Below are 25199 nucleotides of genomic sequence, written 5' to 3'. Positions count from 1 at the left end.
CCCAAGAAAGACCAGCCTCACGCACATCTTGTTATCCCCTCCCCCCATCTCCCTCCTCTCTGAGACCCTCAGTTTGTTTCCCAGGGTCCATAGTCTCTCATGGTTCGACTCCCCATCTGATTTCTCTCCCTTCGGATTTCCCTCCCTTCCCCTATGGCCTTCCATGCTATTGCTTATGTTCCACACATGAGTGAAACCATATGATAATTGTTTGTCTCTGTTTGACTTACTTCACTTGGCATAATCCCCTCCAGTTCCATCCATGTCAACGCAAATAGTGAGCATTCATCCTTTCTGATGGCTCAGTAATATTCCACTGCATTTATGGACCACATCTTCTTTATCCATTCATCTGTTGAAGAACATCTCACTAATCAATCATTGAACACTACATAAAAAACTAATGATGTACTATATGGTAGCTAACTGAACATAACTAAAAAAAAAAAAAAAAAAAAAAAAAAAGAGGAAAAAAAGAAAGAACAGCCTACCCCTGACCCTAATTTTGGCAAGTTACAACACAGAGAGTTCTTTTAGTTGCGTTAATCGTCACTGCCAGGAGACCAAGTCTTTTGAGCTGGTCCACAAGAAGGGTTTACTATTTGATTACTACCCAAGAATACGGGTCTTGAGTGAACTAGACAAAGTAGTCTTGTCAAAGGCCAGGGCTGTTAGCTTACTATCCAAGAGAACAACTACAAAAACTTAACCAATTGTTAAATGGTTATATTTAAATCGTTAAATAGTTAAGGCAAATGGATAAAGCAATGGTTAAAGCAAGAAGTGTTTTAGTGCTAAATTTTTCAATATGTAAAACTTGATTTTCCTTAGGGGAACTAAAGTGGCTAAAATGTTATTAAATGCTTATATATACATTTCTAAGGGGGTAATGACCATTCCCCCACATCCACCCCGAGAGGCCTTTAACGTGATTCTCGATCTTTAGAATCCAGAAGTATTTGTTAAAACGCAAATTGCTGGGTCCCATCCCAGAATTTCTGATTCAGTGCTTCAAAGAGGGGCCTGGGAATTTGCATTTCTGACAAGTTCCAAAGTCTGCTCATCTGAGGACTGCACTCTTGTGAACCACGGGGATGGGTCATCATCTGTGAACCACTGGGAAAGGCAGATACAGAGCTCCCTTTAATCAGTAGTCAGGGGTTTGCAGTAAGCATTATCTGAGGTGCAGATGTTGGTGACTAAGGAACTCAGGGTAAGGCCCAAATCACAGAGCTAGAAGGACTGGGGATGGTGGGAGGGGAAGAGCCTGGAGAGGCAGAAGGAAACAGGAGTCAAGGGCAGATTGAAGAATTCACGTGAGAGGGAGAAACCCAACCTGACATCGATCTCGCTGCCATGTGAAGTGACTGCTTTATTGAGTTTGATTGCTGAGGTGGTGACAAGAACTGTACCTAAAACAGATGGATAAGGCCCTGAAGGTTTTATTGTATTCCCTTCTGTATTAAATAGCAGAATGGACAAGTTCTTTGAGCTTTCATAATGATACTCATTTTCCTTGACAATGTGTATTAATTGCCAGATGGGGAACTCTTTCTTTTGGGCAAAGAAGGTCATAAAGATAAGCTGTGACAATTAAATGGCCACATTTCTTTTATTTTATCAGTATGTTTGGAATCTAAGTTGAACACGATAAGATGTACACAGCTTTTTCTTCTTCAGAGTTCTAAGACATGATTTTTGATGTCTAAGTTCACATGGAAACAAGGCAGAAAAGGATGCAACTTTGAAAAACCAATTTTTATATTCCATTTGGTTGTAATTATTCAATATATTATTTTGATTTTGAAAACTAAAATCTTGCCATATAGAGTTGGTTGGTATATGGTCATGAAATCATTGGGATTTTTCCCTTCCACCTGTGTTCTCTGGCAAAAGAATGCCCAAGTCTATGTTAAAAGCCTACTTGGAAAAAAAAATCACTTCAATGAAAAAGCAGTGAATAGGAATTATGATTCCTTTTTCTATGAAATGTCAATAATTAGGAGAAATAATATTAAAATTCCCAAATACCTCCATGATAGTAATATTCAGGAAATAATATTATATGGTAAACATTTTTAATAAACAGCAGCATAAAGTAATCAGTGTTTAATATCATCTCTGGTGTGTGAAATACAAATGCACATATCCTCAATATAAAATAGCCTTTTTGTCATTACATCCATGCTTGTCTATTTGAAATGCCCATAATAACAAATCAAACATTAAGTAATACAGTGATTAAATGCATGCAGTGAAAATAAGAAAAGATATGGGAGGGAGAGATAGTTGAATATTGCCATGATATATTTGAAGAAAATCTATATCGAGTTAAAAAGAAACAAACAAAGGAAACAAAGAAACAGACCGGATATAAAAATGCAGAGATATATTTTCACTTCTGTGATACAAACCATAAACATAATTTTGTGCAAAAAAAAAAAAAAAAGGAAAGAAAAGAGCTGAAAATAAAGTCATCTTACAAAACATTGTCAACAAAGCGAAAGGTATTTTTCAGTTTGTGAAAAAAATACTATTTAATACAAAAGGGACTGTGTTATGTAGTATCACAGTGCTATTATAAAATACATTATTACAAGTGGTTTTGAAATTTGGTTTGCTCACCTTAATGTCCTCAGTAATTATAATATGTTTAAAATAAATGTTATAGTTCTTTATAAAAAACTAACTTGAATTTATTTTTTTACCATAGTAATGTTTTTCCAGAGTAGGTATTTTACTGGCTCATGGAATGCTAATTTCCCTTTAAGGGACTCCTAGAAAAACTCAGATTCACTGAAATTGTGTTTACTTAAAATAATAAATATTCTTGGAAAATAATTGATTGTCGTATGATATACAAAATTGTGGTTTGAATCTTCATCATTAAACAGTTGCATAGCAACAAAAGGATACAAATATTCTCCTCTACCTAAAGTTCAGAAATGTAACTTTTGAATCAGCTTATTTGTGTCACGAAAATATTTCTTAATTTATCTCCCAATAAAACTGGATATAGCCAATTCTTTGAGTTCACAGTAGCAATAAGTCCATGTTTATTGTTTGAAGATTCAGTGTTTGGGAAAATTATAACACATTTCATAAACATTTTTCCTTGATTTCTCATCCTAATTGCTTTTTTTTTTTTTTACAAAACTGAAACATCAATGTGCTTCTAATCCCTTTGCATTCTCCTCATTAAATATCATTTCCAGGAGGAATCATTTTCTATCCTGTTAAGTCTCTTTAAAAATCTCTTTAGCTGTAAAATCAAAAAAAGAAGTGAGACTTTGAGACACTGCTCTTAGAATAAAGGAGTTATTTTTTTAACAAGCGAAAAAAAATAAAACATAACGTTCCTTCCTATATAGAACTTGAAACCATAAGAATTCTAAACTTGGCAAAAGATGGCTGGCGGGCAAGTGGCATCATGAGATGCACATCTGAGGCCTCCCTCCTAACTAAGGCAAAAATAATTACGTTCCTTCTATTCACCAGTTTAAAAAAATTCAGTTCACGGTAATCTTTGAAATGAGAACTCAGTACCTGTTCTCTAAAAATACTGTGGTATTCTGCAAACTAGAATTCGTAGTCTTTGGATTCCAACCAATTCTATGAATACATCGTCGTAACTTCTGGTGCTGGGATAACATTTGTGAACATTTCCGGATCAGAAAAGAAAAGGTGAAAGAAAACTTGAACTAGATACTGGTGTCATAGAATTTTCCTACTTGCTCAGAGTTCTCTGAGGGTGAGCACCCCTCTGCAGGAGGTGGTAGGCACTGATGTGCTGGTCTGCAGCCACACCTCTCCTCTTCAATGTTATGGGTCCAGGGAAGCCCCTGTGAGGCTGTCCCCATGGGCCTCTTTGTTCCTCTCCCATGGGTGCTGATCTAGACCGAGGGGCCATTTTCCTGACTGTGCTTCCTTTGGTTCCTCATTTCTAATGCAATGGATTGAACTATCAACCAACATCAATTCTGGCATCCACATCTAGCCCTCTTATGGTCTGCTGCCCTGTATTATTTCAAGTGCTCGTGTAAACACACTGTGGAAAAGGTTAGTGTGGAAAAGGCCTTCCTGATCAGCAGAGGAAATTCACAAAGAGGCACACTCTGCACCTTCCCAAAGAAGCCCCACTGTGTAGAAGGCTTCGGGGGATCTAATACTTGTCTTATGGCTCGATTTCCTCTGGGATTTCAAATTTGGCCTAAAGTTTCCTCATTGATTCTGAGTATCATTTCCATACATGCATGCATAAAGTCTAAATTGAATGGACATAATTCCTGAACATTTGTCCTGGAGATAAGACAGCAGGTAGACAAATGCTACGGTCTATACATTTTGGGGAGAGACCAGTCATGGAGAATGAAGGCAAATACACAAAGCACCACTGACTTTCCTTTTTGGTTTGATATTTAATCACAGAATTCTTTTCCTCTTCACTGGCTGGCAGTTTTTAGTACTTGAAACCGGATGTCCCAATCCCAATGCCATGTCATGTACCCCTGATGGAGGGTTAATCCCACAACGTTTTTGTTTGGTTTGGTTTTTTTTCTGGCTGGTGTCTGCCCTGCTCGGTAAGACACACTTAAACTTCACAGAAGATACTTGTTGCAATGTCTGCTAAATGAGAACCTCACTGTAATTTAAAAAAACAAAAACAAAAACAAAAACAAAAACACAAAAGAAAAACCTTTGAATTTAAATCTTTCCTACAGCTTTCTAGTTTTTCCTGGATACCACATTTACAAAAGTCGTGCATCTTACAGTTCTGCGGAAATCATAGATTCGGTGTGTCCATGAATATTGGAGTCTCCTAGCAAAGATGGTTGCTTTGAGTCTATTTTGTAGGGTTTTTGGGATTTGTTGCCAAAAACGGTGATACCCATTCCACCGGGATGATTTGGAATGGACATGTGCGGTAGTAAGGGAATATTGGCTTCCTGGTTGGATCCCGAAGAGGGCAAGCTGGTCACATGACCGGTGCTCGTGGACCCACTGGCGCTGCTCGGGGACCGACTCTTGGGAGGCGGGCAATGCTGAATCACTCTAGGAGGACCTGCCGGCTGATAGTGGGGGGCTGGGAACGCCGCATATCCAGGAGGTATTGGGTATCCATTGATGGGGATGAATCGCTGGTTCTGAGGTATCGGTGGGCCAATGAAACCAGCAATCTGGCCCTGTGGCGTGATACCCTGGCTCGGGAACATGTAGTTGGGGTATCTGGCGTTACTGAGATTACTCACTGGGCTGGCGCTAAGGGAGGTGGTCTGTGTGGTGGCATTTCCCCCCGAAGGGGTCGTAGAGCTGGTGTGACTGGACAGTCCCTCCCAGGAGCGCAGCCGGACGTGAATATCTTTAAATCTGGGTCTCCTGGAGGGAATCTCGTTCCAGCACTCCGTCATGAGGCTGTACATTCTGGGCGGGCAGTCTTCGGAGCACGGCAACAGCTGTCGCTTCCTCACCATCTCGATCACCTCCTGGTTGCTGAATCCATAGTAGGGCTGCAGTCCGAAACTGAAAATCTCCCACAAGACGACCCCAAAGGACCAGATATCTGAATCAGACGAGAATTTGCCATACATGATGGCTTCCGGCGGCATCCAGCGAATGGGCAGCAGAGACTTACTCTGCACCCTGTAGTAATCGGCAGAGTAGATCTCTCTGGACAGCCCGAGGTCTGAAACCTTTACATGAAGCTGCTCCCCGATTAAAATATTGCGAGCCGCAAGGTCCTTATGGACGAAGAAGTGACTAGACAGGTACTCCATGCCGGCAGCGATCTGGATGGCGATGTGCAGAAAATCTCCGTGATCCAGGCTGGATTTGACGGTCCCGTCTTCGTCGCTGCTACAGCCGACATCGGAATGCGGGGATCGCATGATGAGGAACTCGTGGAGATCCCCCTGATTCATGTACTCGAAAAGCATACACACCGGTTGCTCCTGAGTGACGGCGCCTAGAAGGCAGACGATATTGGGGTGCTGCAGTTCGGCCATCAGGGAGGCTTCCTGCTGAAACTCTGTCCACTGCTGGGGGTTGTTGTAGTCTTTCAAGGTCTTTATGGCGACCAGCTGAGCATGGTCCATGCCCGGGAGATAGAGATGGCCCTTATAGATCTTTCCGAAGGCACATTCACCCAGTTCTTCCATAAAACGTACAGCCGAGAGGGGCAGCTCTTTAGCCTTGCTCTGTATCAAAAGAAAGGAAAAGTGTGGGTTAAAACCTTAAGGTAAGACGTCTTAGCCTCCGAAGGACGGGGTGGGGCATACAGGGAGAGGTTCTATAAACCAGACTGAAGAAAATTCCGCAGTTCTGGAAGTCTTTAAAATTGTCCGCCACGACTTGGAGGAGGTGACACACATCCTCCATCCACATCCCCTGCTCCACAGCCGGTTTGCTGCTCAGAGCCTAGAGTCTTGCTGCTCAGGCTGTGGTCCCAAGGCCAGCAGCATCGACATCACTCAGAGCTTACAACCGATGAGGGCTCTCGGCGGCCCACCTCCAACCTGCTGGATGAGGACGTGCATTTAACAAGACCCCAGTGACTTCAGTAAACATTACAGTGTGAGAGGTGCTGCTGGAGAGCATACAGCCTCAGTTCTCAGCCCGGCACACAGAGCGTGGGTGATCTGGCCCTAATCTGCCTACCCTGGCTTCTTCTCCGTATGTTAGCATCGTTTTACGGAAATAGGTCTCCTCAGTGTCCAGCCCTAAACACCATGGCCATTCTTGCCTAGCGACTGTTCCTGCAATGTTTTTCTTTTTAGGGTATTTATTGTGCAAAAAGCCAGAGAAATCCAACTGAAAGGCTGTCCTCCCGCGGTGCTCACGGGAGAGGTGGGAGGTTTGGAATGTGCTCCCCAATGCTTCTCAAATCCTGTTCCCTCTGAAACTCTCCCTGACCGCTAAGGTCTCTGCCTTCTCTGGAGTCCTTCTGCTTCACTGTCTGACTGCCACCACGCTCAAGAGGCGGTGTGAGCCATCCATTGTTTTGGGAGTGGAAGAATGAAGACTGCGGAAGTAAAATGCTGGCTAGTTCTCAGGTTTGCCACCAGAGATGCAAGATTCTAAGTACTTTGAGAAAGAGTGAGTTTTAAAAATATTATATTTCAGATTTTCAGCACTAACAGATTGCATATATACAGTTCATTTACTTTTAATAAATGGGCAATTGATATTTTATTGAATGGGGAATTAAGAATATAAACTGTATATTTTGTCTTAAATTGGCTTTTTCTTGGGCTTTATTTTAATGACTTAAGGTATGAGTTATATTTTGGGAGATACTTCCTAGACATTTGGGAAGTTGGGTGCTATATGAAGAAAAACATTTAAGGATGTATATCATACTTCAGATATAAATATCTTGTTTTCTTGAATGTAATTAATTTATTGGTTAAAAATACCTTTTCTGCTCTCAAGATGGTGCCTGTTAACCTAAACATAAACTATTCTATTACATACAAAATATTTATTAGTTACTTTTAAAGCAGTAATATTTTACCTGAATGAATGTTCATTTATACATTCTGATAATTATTTAAATTGATACTTAATCTCACTGTGGAAAAAAAAAACCTTAATATTGAAACTAAAAAAATAAACAGAAAAAGAAAAAAAAAGAGGGCTGGTCACATGCGTGGCCTCCCCAGTGAGACAATTTGAATCTGAATCCTGCTTTTGCCACTTACCAGCTGTGTAACTCTAGCTACAGTGTTCAACCACCTTGTGCCTCAATTCCCCATCTGTAAAATGAGATGATTATGATGGATAATTGTACTTATCTTGTAGGGTTCTTTGTGAACTTGCAATAAAGTAGTATTTGTAAAATACTCAGCATGATGGTTTGTACATAGTAAGTGCTGTGTAACTTTTAGTTGTTACTTTGCTGTTGCCTTTCTTTTTTTTTAAATTTTTTATTTTTTATAATAAACATATATATGTTTATATATATTATATATATATGTTTATATATATAATAAACATATATTTTTATCCCCAAGTTGCCTTTCTTTTAATGCATATTTTGTCCTCTCAATCAGATTTCAATTTCTTGAAGAGAGGCATTGCCCTCATGCCAACTGATAACCCTACAGCTTCATAAGTGGCTTGTTTACTAATTGATGTTAAGACAAACAGGAAAATGTACCTAGCTCACAATGAAAATAAGTATTAAATTGTCACATTTCATCTTGGCAATAATTTTTGAAACTCACCTCAAATCTAGCCTAAATTCTAGAAGAGGTTGTTAAGAAGCAAATCATAAAAGTAATGCATTTGTACATAAAGTAATTTTTTAAAATAATCCCTGCACTTTAAATTTTTTAAAGAAAAAGAATACTGCTCTATTCCAATTAAAGCTGACAATGTTGTAAATACATATAGAATTCAGAATTCTCCGTACAGAGTTTAAGACAAGTTTAGAAGATCTAGTAAAATATTTCTCTAATCCAAACTCTATTAGTTTAAAATTCATGATGATTGGCTCTGTTCTGGGCTGATATTTTCCAGGACAAAATGCCCCTTAAGTTAATAAGTATAAATAAACATGCAGCAAAATACTTAAAAGGATAAACTAAAATTGACAAATTTGAAACATTAATTTTCCCATGCAAATAATATTTCCTATTAGAAATAGGTCTCATTTATTCGTTAAAGCAGATCTTAAGAGGTTGGTATTTGGAAATGTCTTACAGGAAAGTTACTGCTACTGAAAGTAATGGTAACACATTGCTTTAAACATTCAGTAAATTAAAATTTATTGATTCAGTCCTATTCATCATAGTATTGTAGGAGCAAAACAGTAGAAACAACCTAAATGTGGCACCTAGGTGGTTTAGTTGGTTGAGCATCTGATTATTGATATCAGCTCAGGTCATAATCTTAGGGTTGTGAGATTGAGTCCTGTGTTGGGCTCTGTGCTGGGTGAGTAGAGCCTGCTTAAGATTCTCTCCCTCTCTTCTTCTGCACCCCTCTCCCCTCTGCTGCCTATGCTTGTGCTCTCTAAAAAATAAAATAAAATAAAATAAAACTTCCTTTAAAATAAAAAAGAAATGGGGGCGCCTGGGTGGCTCAGTGGGTTAAAGCCTCTGCCTTCGGCTCAGGTCATGATCTCAGGGTCCTGGGATTGAGCCCTGCATCGGGCTCTCTGCTCAGCAGGAAGCCTGCTTCCTCCTCTCTCTCTACCTACTTGTGATCTCTGACCATCAAATAAATAAATTAAAATCTAAAAAAAAAAAAAAAAAAAGAAAGAAACAACATAAACGTCTACCTAGAGGAGACTTGTTATGTTAATTATGGTAGAACTAAAAAAAGAGTATTAAAGAGGACATTTTCTATGTACCGACATGGAAAGATCTCCAAAATCCTACTGCTAAGTCAAAAATAAAAAGCAAAAGAACAGTTAATGCTGCATGCTGCTTTTGTGTGAACGGGGAAGTGAAAAAGAAGGAAAATATTCATGTTTATTTGTGTATATATAAAGAAACTCTGAAAGGACACTCAGGAAACAGCAGAGTTATGGGGGAGTACAGAGATGGGAACTAGGAGAAAGGAGACAGAGTTGGGAGAGTTTTCACTTCATGCCTCTTTGTACTTTATACGTTTTTGAACCAAGAAAAAAATAAAAAAGTAAAAACATATGACCAATCTTTCTACCTGACTGAATATGTAAATTTCTTTTGCAATCACAGGTACATCCACTATTTTTCCTTTTGCTTACAGGGGTTGGATTCTTTTGGAAGCTACATTGTTCCTCAGGGAGAGCTGCGTGCAGGTGATGAGAAAGGAACCAATTGAACCAAACTTACTTTTTCTCTTCTGGCACTCAGATGATTTTTATTTTGGGGAAAGACTAATCCAAGGTGAATTTCTCTGGCATGATGTTAGGGTAGGGATTTCTATCACAACATTTCCTAATGATTTATTTTATACACACACACACACACACACACACATATATTTTTTAAAGATTTTTAATTTTTTAAAAAAATTTATTTTTAAATAATTTTTAATTTTTAAAAGATTTTATTTATTTGAGAGAAAGCGAGAGATAGAGCATGAGTGGAGGAGGAGTGGCAAAGGGAGAGGGAGAGGCAGACTCCTTGCTGAGCAGGGAGCCCGAAGGGGGGCTCGATCCCAGGATCCCGGGATCGGATCGTGACCTGAGCCAAAGGCAGACACTTAACCGACTGAGCCACCCAAGCGTCCTTTTCCTAATGATTTAAAAGAATCCAATTTATGTGAGGGTCCTTTGAATGGGATAGTAGGTATTTACTTACCTTTCCACCTATGCAGGATCCCCAGGCTTTGGTGAGAGAGAAACCTATGTGACTGAGTAATACAATTTTTTTTTTAGGGAAAATCAGAATTAGTAACTACACTCAAGGAATATTAGACTGAGGTAATGGGAAGTTAGGACTTTTTCCTGCCCCTGCTGAAAATAATGCATAGCCAGCCAGTGCAGGATATTCAAACTATGTCATCTCCGGAGTCATACCAATCTGAATTTGCATCTTGGGCCTGTTACATTCTATCAGTACTAGTTAATATTTATATAACATTTACTACATGCTAGATACTGTTCTAAGCACTTAACAAATATGACTCATTTAAGACAACAACCCTGTGAGGTAGGTCCCATATCTTAGTTGGTTGACCTTGAATGAGGTTCTTCACTTCGCTGAACCTCTATTTCCAAACCCATGAAACAATATAATATGCAGCTTCCACAGTGACACCAGGGATTAAATTCAACAATGTCGGAAACCAATTTCCACCTAGTAAGTGATTCTCACATCAATCTTATTATCCTTATTATCGAAGTAATCCCGGAAGTGGAGTAAATGAGAATGATTTAGACCTTTTTACAGCCTTAAGCAGTTCTAGACAGTTTTGTATAATTCCCTTTACATGTTTTTGGAAAAAAAAAAAAAAGAAGCATTGACTTTCCTCCTACTAATCTTTCCCTGCTCTCTTGTAGTTGTTGGTTTAAAACAAAAATCTTGATATCTTAAAAATCTTCAACCTCAAAATAGAGAATTTGTTTTGGATCCTGAAGGTGGGTCCAATTGGAGTGGCTGCTCCTCTAGGATTCTGGGAGATGAAGACGGGTGGAGAGAGTGAGAACCCATGTGGAAGAGTAGATGGTGGCAGATGGGACAAGGAAGCAAGCTGGCCAAACTTCTGGGGACTGGAAGAGAAGAGGGGTGGACAGGACCTTGGCACGGACCTGACACATGGCCCCTGGGGCTTCATGGCTAATAAGACTGGCTGCATTCCCCTCCACTGAGGTAAGCAAATTAGTTCTCTTCTATTCGCCTTTGGAAAAAAGAACTCTCACTCTTACCATTTTACAGATGGAAAACAAGGCTTGAGAAGTATCAAGAATTTTTAGGAGAGCCAAAAAGAGCTGCACTTTGCTGCAAGGCCTTCTGCTTTGGGCCACACCGTTCTGTCTGAAACCAGAGAAGCGTGCTGGCCTGGCAAGGCCGGTTTGACCCAGGAGGTCTCTGGAGGCTTAGCCGGGGGGGTCTGACACCTTACGGGGCTGTGAGGCCAGCCTGCAGGCCTTCAGTGTGTGGTCACTCCGTGAAGTTATAACTGTTCTTTATCCCCTGTTCAGGCACAGGAGAAGACATTCTGACCCCAAGTGTGTCTTGTCAGATCCCAGCTGTACCAGGTGGGCCCTCCAGCAAGAAGTCGCAGCTCAGCACTGCTAGTCATACCCAAATTTGGGGATTTTGCTTTGGAAAGAAGCATGGGAGGCTACGACTACAGCAGACTTCACAAAACCTTTCCTCGGAACACCTGTGCGGCAGCCAGCATGGAAGTACCCAGAAAAACCGCTCGGACCTTGGCTTCAGGGGAACAATTTACACAGTGATTTGCATTTTTAAAACGCTCCAGTTACTCGATACAAATGTGTCTTAACTACAGACTCATTTTCAAATTTTACATAAATCCTGAACTAGTTAAAAAATCATAAAACCCCTTCAAGCAGCAGTCAGTAGACTGTCCAGTGACGGCAGGAAATGAGCTGTATTGTTGAGGAACAGATGGTTTACATTATACAAACCCTTTAGGCTAAACTTGTTTAGGTCTGGCATATTGTAAATTATATTTTAGTAATGAAAGTGAAATGACCTCGGCTTGACCTCAAGTGGGGTTTGTCTGTTTGAACCAATGTAGTGGAAAACTATGAAAGAAAATGAAGTCATAAAGTTTTGGCAGTTCAATTTTGGCTCATTTCAAGTTAAGGGGTTATAAATCTGTTTAGTTTTTGTTTGACAAGTATTTGTCATACAGGGATGTACAAAATGTAAAGAAGTGTAAAATACACATGAGGCGTGGTGCCAAAGTAAACGAAGTACAAAGGAAAACTGGAATGAATAGGGTCCTGGGCTCCTATCTCTTTATCACTCCCTCCATTAGCTGAATGACAAGATGGGCTCCGTTTAGGGTATGCTGTAAGGCAATTAAGTACCTTAAAACCGAAACAGGCTTTCAGTTTAAATGTTAACATTTTTACTTCTCAAAGTAAACACACATCTGCCTCAGTGAGGTTTTAAAAATTATATAATTTGGGGGCAGGGAGAAAAATCAGAGTTGATGTGGAAGTTGATACGTGATTCTAAACTCCAAATCTGCCTCTTCCCTTAGACAGTTTTGAAGAGCAACTGTATTAGAGTTTACGTGAACTCTTCACAGAAGGAAAATGAAGGGAGAACATTGTAGATGACGGTCACTTCACTGGGAGTCAGATGTGGCTATTGTCGTCCGCTGTCTACGCTGCTGATGGAGGCCAGGCGGATGCTGGTGGCTTCCTTCACCTGAGACACATTACTACATGGGGACATGGGATCCTTTTAGCTCTATTATCTTTAGATATGAAAGCAAGGGACCATGAGTGGAGTTGTTTTTTGTTTGTTTGTTTGTTTGTTTGTTTTAAATTGTCATGAGGTAGAGGCAGTTGGATAAGGAGGACAGACTCAATGACTTTATCTCCTTCCACCTTTGGGAAGTTATACCTTAGGTGAAAATCTATTTGAAATGATTCCTCTGGGTGACATAGCTCACAGCTAACCTGCCATTTCCTGCTCGCTTGACAGAAGGGACTGCTGTAGGAGAGGAGGTAAAGATATTGTGATGGCTCGCATTTGTGTGCAGCATGGATCCATCGATTTGTGACTTTTTGCTTCTAACCTGAGCAGGGTATGAATGCCTACGTTCGAGCCCCACTTAAAGTTGGGCACCACGAAAAAGTTGAGTGACATGAGGTGGAGGGGAACAGATCCCAGGGTGGTTCCCCCAGACAGGAAGGTGGCTCCAACAGCAGATGCTGAAAAAGAGCTAAAGTTCTATTCACACGACTAACTTAAACCATCCCCCATAGTCCCTCCCCTGTTCCTTTCCCAGACCTTAACGCTCCAAGACTGCTGCCTTTTTCCAAATCTCATTTGCTATACACTTGCCAATTCTAGCTGGACTCAGGTGTCTTCAGGAGAAAAACAGTGGCATTTTCCTCAGCCTCATTAGAATCAGAGCGGGATCTGGGGTAATAGGACATCACCAGGTTCTTTTTCTCTGGAAACACAGTTCTCCCTGAGATTTGTATTCCTTGGGGACTTGCTCGCACTCTGATTCTCAGGTAACTAGCACAGGCTAATTCAGAGCAGGCCCTGGTGCCCTCCCCCATCCCGAAGGCTTATTAAAACACAGATTGCTGGGCCCCAATCCTAGAGTTTCTGATTCTGTAGGTCTGAGATCCTGCAGTTCTGACAAGTCAAGGTGATGGGGATATTCCTGACCTGGAGGCTTTACTGTGAGAATCTCTGGAATGAATGAATATGGCTTTCTGGATCAGACAATTACGAGTGGTCCAGATCTCTGCTCCTTGAATGATGAATCACTACAATGCACCTGAAGGCCCTGGTTGAGCAATTTTGACCTATAGGAGCCAGAGAAAATAACACTTGGCTGCAGAAGATGCTTCAGAAATACCAGCTAACGTAAATATAAGAAGCACTGGCTGGTATTTACTAGGCTGCTGATGTCTTAGTGAGAGTCAAGGTTTTGAAATTAAATCACTCTATACATTGGGCTATGTCATCAGTTTAGCCAATGGTGTGGGATCTTTTTAAAAAGCCAGTTGTATCAGTCAGTCAATGGATACAGTATATACTATACACCAAAGAGCCTACATACAGAAGAGTATGTGAGGACCCACGCAAGAAACATGAGGAGTGAGGACACAGCTCCTACCCTAAATGTCTGTGCTCCTCATTTAATAATAGTTACCATGTACTGAATCCTTTCCCTGTGCCAGATACTGAGACTGTAACAATGCCAATGATTTGTTTTGGATACGGTAAGTTATAAGTACTTGTACTTGATACATAGTAACCCCTTTCATCCTTTCAGTAACCCCAGGAAATTGGTCACTATAACTACAAGTCCCATTTTACAGATGGAAACTCTGAGAAACAGTGTTTAAGTGATCTTGTAGCTGGTAGGTCGTTATGGCAGAATGCAGAGCCTGTCTTCCTAGTGACTACTCCACAGGCCCTTTGTTCTCTCAGTGCTGACTGCGTCAACTCATTTAACCCTCATCCTAATCCCATGAGAGTCACATTATGATGTTCCCATTTCATGGATCAGGAAATTGAGACACTCAAAGGTTAAGTGGCTTGCCTAAAGAAGCCTACCGATTAAGAGGTGATGCCAAGATGCAAATCCAATATGCCTGACTCCAAAGCTGGAGCATTTTTCTGGGAATAATTGGCATTTTCATTTTGATCCTCGAAGGGCTCCATAGTTTTAAAAGCATAAAACCCACAGGCATAAAAGTGGAATGTCGAGGTATAATTGCTTCCTGATCTCTGATTTAGACCTTACTCTGGTTGATTCTCTGTTGTCCTCATTAGTTGACTGGGACAAATGAACACAGCAGCCTTTGCCTGTGTGGGGGCACGAGAGCGCTGGAGAGTAGAGACTTCTTAGTATCTGGACCTCGCTGTTGACAGGAATCTACTTGACTCCAAAGGCTATTTTCCATTCTTGTGCCTTTTACTGGTTCTGAGGTAAACAGTGTTCAAATTGCGAAACAATTGGTTCCGCTCCTCAACGGAAATGATTATGTTTTAAAAACTTAAAGGCCAGAGCACTTTCATGTTGGGAGGTTATGGACATTTTCCAAAGACTACAGCCGAACTAAGTGCCTTCCAGCTTATGCCATCAAATTCTGGAGGGAGCTTCAACCAACAGTCTGCCACATTTGCCCAGAGTTCAGCGGCACTTCTCTGGAAGTGATTTCTCTTTGAAAGCAGTTCTTTTTTCTCTGTCACGTAACTTTCTGATGGTTCGTGTGAATGTTTGGTGGTGCCCAGGGTTCATTCTGTGGTGGCTGTTTGATAATGTCGATGGGAGAATTTCAGTCCTTCCTGGAAATTGGCAGAACAGAGGCCGGTACTTCCAGTGTCAGCTTGAGCCACCAAGTGCTCAGAACTTGAGCTCAGGGGTTCGGTCAGCCTCAAAGTTAGGCAGCAGGATGCAGTGCGGAAGCAATAGGGACACACGTGGGTTCTGGACTGGGCAGACCTGGGTTCAAGTTTTCTCTCTCTCAAATCAGGCTCAAATTAGCTCCTCCTTTAGAAGGTCGTAAGAGAGATCCCGTTGAGATAATGCGTGTGATGGACTTTAGCTAGTTTGTAATACCACCTATAATAGAGCCACTTCTAATACTCATTCTCCCCAGAAGTCCAGTTTCTACAGACACAGACTGGAGGCGAGGCTCTGTCCTGGACAGCCATCCAGCCCGAACTCTCAGACCCTCTCCACCCTGAAGGATTTTACCCAGGGTGTCAACAGGGTGTGGGCAGGGGCATTTATGCAAACCGAGTAGGAATGTAATACCAGAGATGTCCAAAGAGCTACCTATATTATCTTTGCTGTACTGCTTCCCTTGCTTCTGTCCTCACCCTAGGTAACGTGGCCTCCTGGATCCTAGAGTTTCTTCACAGCCCACATTTTCCTGTGCACGGCACTTGGGAGTTGATTAAAAATATTTGTGGTTGTTCATATTAGCAAATGTATCAAAAATAATAGTAACTTCTAGCTATCGAGTACCTGTGAAGTACCAAATATGCTATCTCAAGGTGCCAAAAAGATCAGATGTGGGGGTGATCTGGCTGTGACTTCTGTCACCCCCTTGATCACCAGGGTTGATTCGGCTGATCTGGCTCCCTCAGAGCTTTTCTCCCTCGCCTTCTTCCTTCCCTCAGTGCTCCATGCACACCCCCCATCCCGAAAACATCCAAATAAGAAAAAAAAAATCTCTAAGTACTATTTGTATCCTTGTTTTATAGGGGAGAAAACAAATGTCCAGAGAATTTGCTTAAGACCTCATGGCTGGTAATCAATGGAGCTGAGATCCGTTAATCATCTCTCTCTCTCTCCTTACAGTACTTGCCCTTTGGAGTGCATCAAACTACCTCCCAGAAATCGACCAAGAAAATGTGGCTGGAAAGGTAGTTAGGCCCAGAGAGTATGGATTCTTAGGAGCAGGGAGGAAGAATTTTCTAACTTGAGATTGGTCCTTCCAGATTGGGGAATTTATATCAAGTGGGAGCAAAAGCAATGCTAGAGGATGAAATAGGCATGAGAGAGAGAGTGAGAGAAAGAAAGAGAGAGAGAGAAGAGGGGGAGGTGGGAGAGAGGAAAAGAGGAACGGAAGGAACTAGTGAAGGAAACAGAGGCGATAGGAAGAAAGCCAAGAGAAAAAGTATTTCAAGATGGTGGTTCAGAATATCCAAGGCTCCAGGGAAATTAAGGAGGATAAAGACTTGGAAAAGGCCATTAGATTGAATTACATCACTGGGGATTCCCTAGAGGGCCCTGTCAATAGAATGATGAGCTCAGAAGTCTGGGGGTCAAAGGCTTTAAGGAGTGAGTAGTAAAGCTATTGAGGACATTTTAGCACTAAATGTGGTGACACTGGGTAAGGCCAGGGGTTCAAAGGGGGCAGCCAGACCACAGCAGAGCTTTTTAGATGGAAGCAGATTACTGGCAAAGAGGACAGGTCCAGAGAAGATCATCAAGTGTCAGTACATTCAGCAACTACTTTGGGTGGAAAGGATAAAGGGAGAGGAACTGCCTGGAAGTGAAGAAACAGAGAAGCTGGTAAGAGATGAGGGTACATTGAGAAATAAAATAGAGTCACCAGCTTCAGAACACGTGGCAAATCCTGCTTTCTACCAAATGTTCCTTATACCAGCCTGGAGCTGCTGAGTCTGACCCACAGCTTATTTGGGCTTTGGCCATGGCCCTCCCCAACCTCCAGCCCACTGTTCTTTGTCCCCCATCCCCAAACTCCCCCAACTCTTAACTTCTCAGTGTGCCTGCGTCCCATGTAGGTGAGTCACATAGGGAAGGACAGAAGCCCCCACCCCCTCTGCTGTGCTCAAGTGGGAGGCTCTGGCACTTTCTCACTCCCCAGGAGAGTGCTCCACAGCCTTCTCTCCCCTGCAGACACTGCCCTGTTTTTCAGACACATGACTACTGGGGAGTGGAGGGGGAGGGGCGAAAGAAAAGAATCCAGGAGAACGGAAGTTACGGTTTCCCAGGATTCTTAGAGAAGGTTCATTTTCCACAGTACTCTTAAAAAACACCCACTCAGATCATAAAATTTGTAATGCAATACAGAAAAGTCCTACTTAGTTCACACATCACTAGAATACTCATCAGGGGATTTTACAGAGGGGAAAGAGAAGGTTATCTTGTCCCACCGAATGGCTTGAAATCTCCTGCTGAACAGAATAAAAGGAAAACAAATGAACAGTACCTTACACAAACAGGGTCTACATCATTCTCTGAACAACTGAGAAATGTGAGACTCACAGAGGCCAAGTGACTTCTCAGGGCCATGGGGGGTGGAGGAGGTAGGAGCAGGAGGAACATCTCCATTTCCTGACTGTTCATGGCTCCACACTGAGGTGTCTCTCTGGTCCATGGACTTCCTTTCCCCACAAATCAGCAGGAAACTCAAATCTCATGGAGTCTAACTTTCAGCCGCCTCACCCACCTCTCCAGGGACTCAGGCTGGGTCTTTCAACCAGTCTGACTGCTCTTGTGCCCTCTGAAAGGCTTCTAATCTCCCTGAGGAGACTCCTCCTAATCCAAACACTTGGGGGGGGGGTTTAGCAGCTCAGCAAGTGGAGAGAGATAGAAAGAGTTTAAACCCTCAAGGGCATGTTCATTTGGATCAATAAAAATTCTGGAGCTTCTAACTTTTGAATTGACCAGGGGAAAATAAGAGTAAGGCTCAGGCATACCAGTTTCCATACTTTATTCTTTAACATCCCGGCCCTCCAAGTGTCCTTCTGATTTTACGCTGGTAGGGTGTTTGTTTTCAAGACTTCCCCCACCCCCCCATTCTTTCTTATGTGTGTTCCTTCCTTAGCTTTTATAGGTACATGTAATATTTATGTGTCAGTGACCTTTCAAAGCACTTTTAGAGATTGGCTGTTTACAGTTAGGAATTTTCTTTAAGGTCTACGAAGTCCTTTGTGCTTTTTCCAGGAAAGGCACTCAGTAAGAACCAAAACAAACAGAATAACTCAAATTTGATTGGAGCCAAATCTCTTAAGAGAGTAAGAGAAAAAGAGTGAGCATTTGTTTTTGTTGTTTCTTTTGCCTTCCTCAACCCCGTCAAAGATACTCGAGCTGTTCCTACTTAACAGTGTAGTTCGGAATTACTTAGAGCTGTTTAAGGCTAAATTCTAAGCCTTGGTGGAGAAATCTTGGCACTGGGAGATTTTGCAAGGAAAACCTCAGAAATGATGAAAACAATGTTTACTTCACTAAGTCTTTGGGAAAATTTGTCCCAGTATATTTTATTATTTAAAAAAATTTTTTAAAGATTTATTTGACAGAGCACCAGTAGGCAGAGCAGCAGACAGAGGGAGAGAGAGAAGCAAGTTCCCAATGAAGCAGGGAGCCCGATGCGGGGCTTGATTCCAGGACCCTGAGATCAAGACCTGAGCCAAAGGTAGACGCTTAATGACTGAGCCAGACACCCAGGTGCCCCTGTCCCAGTATATTTTACATTTTTCTCTACAGCCATATAAGGTAGGGGACTATTACTGCTCTGACTAAATTTCACATGCCTTTGGCAGAACTGGAGCTATACCATTTAGACGTGTGACGGTTACACAAGCCTCTTAAGGATTTATCACAAGGCAGGGGGATGCCTACAGTCAGCATTCAGCCCAAACTGACCAAATGGAATCATATTCAGTATTGCCTGCCCTCTTCCCACTCTCCCTTCCCAGCATGACTTGTCCTGTGAAAAAGTTTTCACAGGGTCAGGCGAGTGCAAGGACTTTCTCTAGTCACAAAAAATCCTATGTTCACATCTCTTCCACTCTCTAGCTCTTTGATTTTGGACGATTACTTAATCTGTAGGAGTCTTAGTTACTCTGGTTGTATGGTAGCCATAATCACATCTGTATTCTTGAACAGCTGCAAGGATTAAATGAGACCATGAATATTAAAGCTCTTAGTACAGTTCTTGACAATTTGTATCTCCCTCAACACACTTTAGCTTTCTCCATTTATGCCACAAAGTTCTATGAGATCTTTCTTTGAAAGACTGCATAAGTCCAAAATGTCATGCCTCTTGGACACCATACTTTGCAAAGCAAACCTCTGCTAATAATGGAATTAAGTTGCACATGGAGGCTGACCTATGCAACTGACAGTTTTCCCAAATGGAAAGAACTCTTCCCGTGGTTCCTGCTGCAGCCCAGAGGAGTCTGTTCTGAGAGGAGACGGTGGCTGCAGCAAGATGACTGCTCTAAGCCGGCTGACCTGGGTCTCTCTCCTGTCCACAGTTCTGGCGTTTCTAAAGTTTCTCAATGTTTAATAACAGAAATGACAGTTTCTCATAAGGAAACACCATCACACCAGAACTTTCAAGCCTGGGAAGTGTAAAGGGTCAGCTGGGTGTGAGCTTCTGAATGTGCAGTATTAACCCTTCTCTTTTCTTCAAGTCCTTATGAGGATTAAATGTGATGTTCTCTAACATGCTGTAATGGATGTACGCTGGCTAGCAGGCAGCTAGGATGTCACAAAAAAGGAACCTCCACCTCTACCTGTCCCTCCAGCCTACTGAGTGAACCTTGTAGTCTTCAGGGTCTCTGGATTTGTTTGTTCACTGTTGTTTTTTTTTAATGGTAAAGATTCACACTGAAGAGAACTGTGGTTTCACTTGAGACAGAATAATTAAAAAATGAATTTTTAACATTTAAGAAATCCGAAAATCTTACCAACAAATATGAGTACAACAGAAAAAAAAATATATAAGACTTTTTAAATGAAACAAACAAAAATCTAACTGCAAAGCAGACTAAAATCAAATGAGGACTATGAGTCAGTCCCAATAGGCAACTCAACTAATTATTTCGAAGGATTAGTTAATTTCAGCGTGAAGATATTTTTCTCTAAGATTTTATTAAAGAGATGCAGCTTCTTTATGAAGGTCAAATGAGTAATACAGTCACTAGTCCACAGAGAAGATAAATATTTGTAGAATGAGTGAATGAATGGCCTATGGAGTTGGAATAAGAAGAAAAGACAAGCTTTTGGGATGTCTTCTAAATTATTTAAATGAAATTTCTTTGCTGAGAGGCCTAAGGATTGAGGTTCTGGCTTTCTGGAGAGAAAGCCTCTGTTGTATTTCAGCTTCAACATGTGGTGTGTGTGCTCCATTTAAGGTAAGGACCGGTGACCCTGGGTTCATTGCCAAGACCTGGAGCAACCCACGTGTTGAGAGATAAGGAGGAAAAACGAAAAGGAAGTGGGCTGATTTAGCACAGAGATGAGAAGGCTAAGGTGGGCGATCATAAAACAGCATTCGAAGAGTATAGGAAGAACAACACTTCTCTTTAAATATGTTTAAATCAAAGAGAAATGGATTTTGGTTAGGCATTAAACCTAACTGAGCTCCTAGGTTAGGACTTAGGTTTTGTTGCTGTGGCAAAAAAGCACATCACATAAAACCTACCGTTCTTCAGTGTACCATCTATGCGTGCTGTTGTGCAATAAAAAGGAGTTTTGGGACAGTGAACTGAGTCAACTATGTTTTTTTTTTTCTCTGTTCATTTCTTTCAGTTTGACTGGAAGAGTTCAGTCTTTCCATCTTTGAAATTGTGAAAATAGCTCACACTTGGAATCTTTAGGAGAGATGATGTCTTAAAGATTCTTTCTAGTCCAGACTCCATGTTAAGGCAGTGATGGGGCTGGCCCAACGTGGACATGGACACACTGATGAAAGAATGTTCCAGCCGCCTTGGGTAAAGTTAGAGACAGACAAAATTATGCTGAAAATGAATTCTAGAGCATGTAAACTCTGAGTCTAAATCATTTGATTTCGAAGCTAGGGAGGGTGCTAAGTTCTGCTTTAACCCGAAGCTTACAGAATCTGTACAGCTCAGTTCTACTAATTTTACCTTGGATTTATATGCATTCAGCATTGACATCTTCACGTTTTGTGCTAATTTTACCTTGGTTTTATATGCATTCAGCATTGACATCTCCACGTTTTGACCTCTGACGTGCTTCGGTTGCCTCTGGACAGGTGGGGATGAGGTCTTCTGGTTATTGCGGCAGACACAAATGAAGAAGAAGAGCAGAGCAATGGCCAGAGGAATGGCAACACTTGGCACCAGTATGTACAAGATTTCCATTTTATTCTTCTCCTTGGAATCCTTTGAATCTGGGTACAGAAATAAAAAAGAGCAAAAGTCACACTAGTTTGAATAACATGTGTAACATTACATTGCGTAGTTGAAAATGACCTCCTCTTCTGTGCGTACAAACTCACCGGAGAAAAAAGGAACCATTACTTATTACAATTTGTTTCTATCAAACCTTCAACATAATTTATTGAAGTTTGAAAGTTTAAAGTTCAAGTGTTTAAAAATTGCAGAGGAACACTGTGAAACCTTCGCATGTGTGTGGGTCCCCGTCTGATGTTGCCTCTCTTCAGCAACAGACCTGCATTTCTCTGACACCTTCAAAGTTAAACGTCATGTGAATGGACTGTATACACCCAAGAGCATGCATGTGGACCACAGGGATCTTCTTCCTTTGGCTGCTAGCCCAGATCAACCACCACAACGAGCTCTTCTAGAAATCATGCCCTTGTCTTGGCAGGTTTGGATTTACAGGGCCAGTCCTGCGTCTTCCAGAATCAATGTCACCCAGGAATCCTAGTCCCAGGGTCCATAAAGCCATTGGCCTTAGAATATGGGGGACCTGACTTAGAATATGGGGAGACTGACCTTAGAATATGGGGGAACTGACTTCCTGATGAACTGGGTGACCTTGAACAGATCCTTCACCTCTCGGGGCCTCACTTCTTCTCATCTGCACAAAGGAAGTATCTACTTTGGATGGTGTCTACAGTTCCCTCCAGCACAGCATCACTGAAGAACTTGCACTTTTTGAAACCCCAGAATCCTTCTTAAATGATTTCATATGAACCCAGTAATTATGAATGCTAACACTCTGAAGTGTATTTTTGAAATCTTTTACATCTACTCTACCATTGCTTGGGAGAGAATATAATATGTATAGGACAAGAAGCATACTTTTAAAAAATTGATTTGAGTCTGACCTTCAGATACTTTGGGCATACAATAATAAACTCTTTGACTTACCAAACAAACACAAGAATGATGGGCCATAATTAAGAGGGGTTATAATAAATGCCCTGATCCCCAATAACCTCATCAACTTTCTTGCTTTAAGAAATTCCAAAGGGTGAAAATTCAGATTGACCCCAAATTTGGAGATGATTATTTACTCAACCTAGAATTAATCATGTATCCATTCACTCATCCTCTCACATGTTCAGTAAGTCAATGAACAAAAGCTACTGCTGCCAAGCACTATTCTAGATACTGGGAATGTAAAATTAAATATGGTATGTCCTTTACCTTTCAGCAGCTCATGGTTGGGGAAAAAGAACGGAGAAAAGATAATTACAGTATGTTGTTGAAAATGCCACAAGGGGCCCAGAAAGTCCCTCTAAATAGTGAGGTTCCTTAGTGCTTATAAATTAGAATATACCAGGAGAAAAACTGAGAGCTTTTCCACTAAGGTCAGGAACACAGCAGGGACGTCCATTATCACCACTGCTGTTCAACATAGTACTAGAAGTCCTAGCCTCAGCAATCAGACAATAAAAAGAAATTAAAGGCATCCAAATCGGCAAAGAAGACGTCAAACTATCACTCTTCGCAGATGATATGATACTATATGTGGAAAACCCAAAAGACTCCACTCCAAATCTGCTAGAACTTGTACAGAAATTCGGTAAAGTGTCAGGATATAAAATCAATGCACAGAAATCAGTTGCATTTCTTTACACCAACATCAAGACAGAAGAAAGAGAAATTAAGGAGTCAATCCCATTTAAATTGCACCTCAAACCATAAGATACCTAGGAATAGACCTAACCAAAGAGGCAAAGAATCTGTACTCAGAAAACTATAAAGTACTCATGAAAGAAATTGAGGAAGACACAAAGAAATGGAAAAATGTTCTATGCTCATGGATTGGAAGAACAAATATTGTGAAAATGTCTATGTTTCCTAAAGCAATCTACACATTTAATGAAATCCCTATCAAAATACTATCCATTTTTTTCCAAAGAAATGGAACAAATAATCCTAAAATTTATATGGAACCAGAAGAGACCTTGAATAGCCAAAGGAATATTGAAAAAGAAAGCCGGGGCATCTGGGAGGCTCAGTGGGTTAAAGCCTCTGCCTTCGGCTCAGGTCATGATCTCAGAATCCTGGGATCGACCCCCGCATCGGGCTCTCTGATCAGTGGGGAGCCTGCTTCCCCCTCTCTGTCTGCCTGCCTGTCCCTACTTGTGATTTCTCTCTCTGTCGAAAAAATAAATGAAATCTTTAAAAAAAAAAAAAAAAGAAAGCCAAAGTTGGTGGCATCACAATTCCAGACTTCAAGCTCTATTACAAAGCTGTTATCATCAACACAGTATGGTACTGGCACAAAAACAGATACATAGATCAATGGAACAGAATAGAGAGCCCAGAAATAGACCCTCAACTTTATGGTCAACTAATCTTCGACAAAGCAGGAAAGAATGTCCAATGGAAAAAAGACAGTCTCTTCAACAAATGGTGTTGGGAAAATTGGACAGACACATGCAGAAAAATGAAACTGGACCATTTCCTTACACCACATGTGAAAATAGACTCAAAATGGATGAAGGACCTCAATATGAGAAAGGAATCTATCAAAATCCTTGAGGAGATAACAGGCAGCAACCTCTTCGACCTCAGCCGCAACAACTTCTTCCTAGGAACATTGCTGGAGGCAAGGGAAGCAAGGGCAAAAATGAACTATTGGGACTTCATCAAGATCAAAAGCTTTTGCACAGCAAAGGAAACAGTTATAACAAAACCAAAAGACAACTGACAGAATGGGAAAAGATATTTGCAAATGACATATCAGATAAAGGGCTATTATCCAAAATCTATAAAGAGCTTAGCAAACTCAACACCCAAAGAACAAATAATCCAATCAAGAAATGGGCAGAGGACATGAACAGACATTTCTGTAAAGAAGACATCCAGATGGCCAACAGACAGATGAAAAAGTGCTCCACATCACTCAGCATCAGAGCAATACAGATCAAAACCACAATGAGACACCACCTCACACTAGTCAGAATGGCTCATATTAACAAGTCAGGAAATGACAGATGCTGGCGAGGATGCAGAGAAAGGAGAACCCTCCTACACTGTTGGTGGGAATGCAAGCTGGTGCAACCACTCTAGAAAAGAGCATGGAGATTCCTCAAAAAGTTGAAAATAGAGCTCCCCTACGATCCAGCAATTACACTACTGAGTATTTACCCTAAAGATACAAATGTAGTTATCCAAAGGGGCATGTGCACCCGAATGTTTATAGCAGCAATGTCCACAATAGCCAAACTATGGAAAGTACCTACATGTCCATCAACAGATGAATGGATAAAGAAGATATCACACACACACACACACACACACACACACACACACACACACACACACAATGGAATACTATGCAGCCATCAAAAGAAATGAAATCTTGCCATTTGCAATGACATGGATGGAACT

General features: G+C 41.2%; 1 protein-coding gene across 1 annotated transcript in view; it reads right to left on the bottom strand.

Annotated features, from left to right (window-relative positions):
• Nucleotides 1-2094: 2094 nt before the first annotated feature.
• ROR1 (receptor tyrosine kinase like orphan receptor 1) overlaps nt 2095-25199 on the bottom strand; it is a 411991-nt gene continuing 388886 nt past the window's right edge. Inside the window, exons 8-9 of the mRNA XM_059374983.1 lie at nt 21567-21778; nt 2095-6194 (exon numbers count right to left, since the gene is read on the bottom strand). Of these exons, the coding sequence (XP_059230966.1) occupies nt 4767-6194; nt 21567-21778 (1640 nt within the window). The 3' untranslated portion in view covers nt 2095-4766. The remainder of the gene's footprint in view (nt 6195-21566; nt 21779-25199) is intronic.

The sequence above is a fragment of the Mustela nigripes genome, chromosome 14 (assembly GCF_022355385.1).
Source record: "Mustela nigripes isolate SB6536 chromosome 14, MUSNIG.SB6536, whole genome shotgun sequence".
In the NCBI taxonomy this organism is placed as follows: Eukaryota; Metazoa; Chordata; class Mammalia; order Carnivora; family Mustelidae; genus Mustela; species Mustela nigripes.
Note: the sequence above shows the minus strand (reverse complement) of the source record. Positions and strands in the feature narration are given on the sequence as shown.